Genomic DNA, 2,740 nt, shown 5'->3' with positions numbered 1-2,740 from the left:
TTTTGTCTAAAATGTATCCTTAATTACCTACTCCCTACCCCAGAAATAATATTTTCATATTAAAATATTACTATAACATTATAATCACTAATAATACACTAATTTTATCAAAACGAAATGTTTTCTAGGACATTAAAAGTCATACTTAACCTTTAGTGACGCGCGCGGGGTAATTATTTACCCCAGTCTATTTTTAAATTGCTTTCAAATACTCGTTGGTTTTTCCTCACTCATGCGGGTCATGCTATCTTATAGTCACTATCATACAACCATAAAAACGTAACAATCTGGATTTAATTACAATCAGTACGTGAGTAATCGTTGACTAAATTGGTTGTGTTTGTAGTTCGGTAAAAATTTACCCCGCGCGCGCTTATTTATATTAAATTATAGTCGTTTTTTGTAAGTATGGACGAATTAGAACACCGTCGTATTGCATGCCTATTGGATGACATAAGTGACGAGGAATTGTGGGGTGGTACATCTTTCACTGACGAATGTTCACCCGATGAACATTTTGATGTATTAGAAACTTCGAACACCGAACAATCAGGAGAATCGACCGATGATGAGATTCACAATGATATTCAACAAACACTATCAGCAGATTGCGAATCTTATCATGAATCTGACGATGAAATTCCACTGAGTATGCGTGTAGGGTGTTTTTATGGAAAAGATGGGACAAAATGGAATCGTCGTAAGCCAAATCTGAGAACAAAAAATCCAAGTTACAATAAGATAACTGAAAAAAAAGGTGTGACTAATTTGGCAAAAAATGCAAAAACTGAAATTGACGCGTGGTATATTTTTTTTACGGGTCCTATGATTGAACATATAGTGTTCTGTACAAATATATATATCGATAAAATTAAGTCAAATTTTACCAGAGAAAGAGATGTAGCTCATACAACCACACGGGAAATAAAAGATTTACTTGGTTGCTTGTACATGATTGGTAAGTAATAATAATTTATATTATAGTTTTATAGTTATAATAATTATAAATTTGTATACGTTACACATCTTGTAATAAATTATTATATGATACTGCCCTGCTAAGAAAAGTTCCGTAAAAACCAATAATATATAAGTTTTGAGTAAAATTCAGTTTCGTATTTTTCATTTTTTTATACCTATATAATATTATATTATTATTATATAGAATTTTATTGTGTAACTATTTTCGTCAGTCGTCGTTGTTCTTATCGTTGTATTTTGTTATGTTATATTATATACATAATATATAATATATAGGTAGTTGTTTATTTATTTTTTTTATCATATTTCTGTTATTAGGTGCAATAAAATGTGGTCATAGAAATGCTCGGGATTTGTGGAAATTAGATGGAGTAGGTGTAGATATTGTATCATGTGTTATGTCAGAAAAACGGTTTGAATTTTTATTGCGATATATACGTTTTGATGACATAAGAAGACGCGAAGAAAGAAAAAAGTTTGATAAAATAACCCATGTGCGATGGTTATTTGAAAGTTTTATACTACAGTGTAAACAGTCATATAGTTTATCCGAGTTTGTCACTATAGACGAAAAACTCCAAGCCTTTCGTGGTCGATGTTCTTTTAGGCAGTACATTCCGTCCAAACCTGCTAAATATGGTATAAAAATTTTTGCTATGGTAGATAACATTTCATATTTCACCAGTAATATGGAAATTTATGCCGGATAACAACCTGATGGTCCATTTAGTATTGATAACAGTCCGAAAAATGTTGTTCATCGTTTGATACAACCTATTAGGAATACAGGAAGAAACGTGACAATCGATAACTGGTTTACTAGTGTTCCGCTCGCAGATGAATTACTGAATCAAAAACTCACCTTACTTGGTACTTTTAGGAAAAATAAAACTCAAATACCACAGGAATTTAAAATCACGAAAAATCGCCCTGTATTTAGTTCTTATTTTGGATTTAGTGGAAAAAAAGTTCTAGTTTCATACAAACCTAAAAATAACAAAATAGTATTACTATTATCCACAATGCACAATGATAATTCAATCGACAGTAGTACAGGAGCGGCAAAAAAACCAAACATGATAACGATGTATAATGCAACGAAAGGCTCTGTGGATACAATGGATAAGAAAACCGAGAATTACACTGTTGCACGGCGGTGTATACGTTGGTCATTAATAGTTTTTTATTCAATGCTAAACATCGGTGGACTAAGCGCACAAATTATTTTCCAAGAAAATACTTCAATAAGAAAAACAAGACTTGTATTTTTGAAGACATTAGCTCGTCAACTAATGCAAGAACAAATGGAATATCGTTTGACACTGGATTGTTTGCCAAAACAAATAAAATTAAGACTAAATGAATACTGCAACATAACAAGACCTAACGTGGGGGAAATACAACGTGTACGAGCTTCTGGAAGATGTACTTTTTGTGACCGCTCAAAAGATCGTAAGGCTACAAAAGTATGTACTAATTGCGCAAGACTCATTTGCAGAGACCATATAATAGAGACTTGCCCTGACTGCTTTGAAGCTTCATAGTTTTAATAATTTTAAATTTTAAGGAAATAAAAATTATGTATTTGTAAACAAAGATTATTAAATATTTTTTTTTTTTATTAAAATTTGTAAAACACGCATGTAAATTAATTAATATATACTTAATTAATTTAATAAGAAAGTTATTTTATAAATTGTAATTTAAAATCTGCAATAAATAGTCAATAATAACTGAATAATGTAAAGAAAAAAGAGTT

General features: G+C 30.6%; 1 protein-coding gene across 1 annotated transcript; it reads left to right on the top strand.

Moving 5' to 3' along the window:
• Positions 1-408: 408 nt before the first annotated feature.
• Positions 409-2,525, top strand: LOC132936345 (uncharacterized). Its single transcript, XM_061003063.1, has 3 exons — positions 409-958; positions 1,300-1,591; positions 1,712-2,525. The coding sequence occupies exons 1-3, from the start codon at positions 409-411 to the stop codon at positions 2,523-2,525; spliced, it is 1,656 nt and encodes a 551-aa protein (XP_060859046.1).
• The last annotated feature ends 215 nt before the right edge of the window (positions 2,526-2,740 follow it).

This window comes from Metopolophium dirhodum, chromosome 1 (assembly GCF_019925205.1).
Source record: "Metopolophium dirhodum isolate CAU chromosome 1, ASM1992520v1, whole genome shotgun sequence".
Taxonomy (NCBI): domain Eukaryota; kingdom Metazoa; phylum Arthropoda; class Insecta; order Hemiptera; family Aphididae; genus Metopolophium; species Metopolophium dirhodum.
Note: the sequence above shows the minus strand (reverse complement) of the source record. Positions and strands in the feature narration are given on the sequence as shown.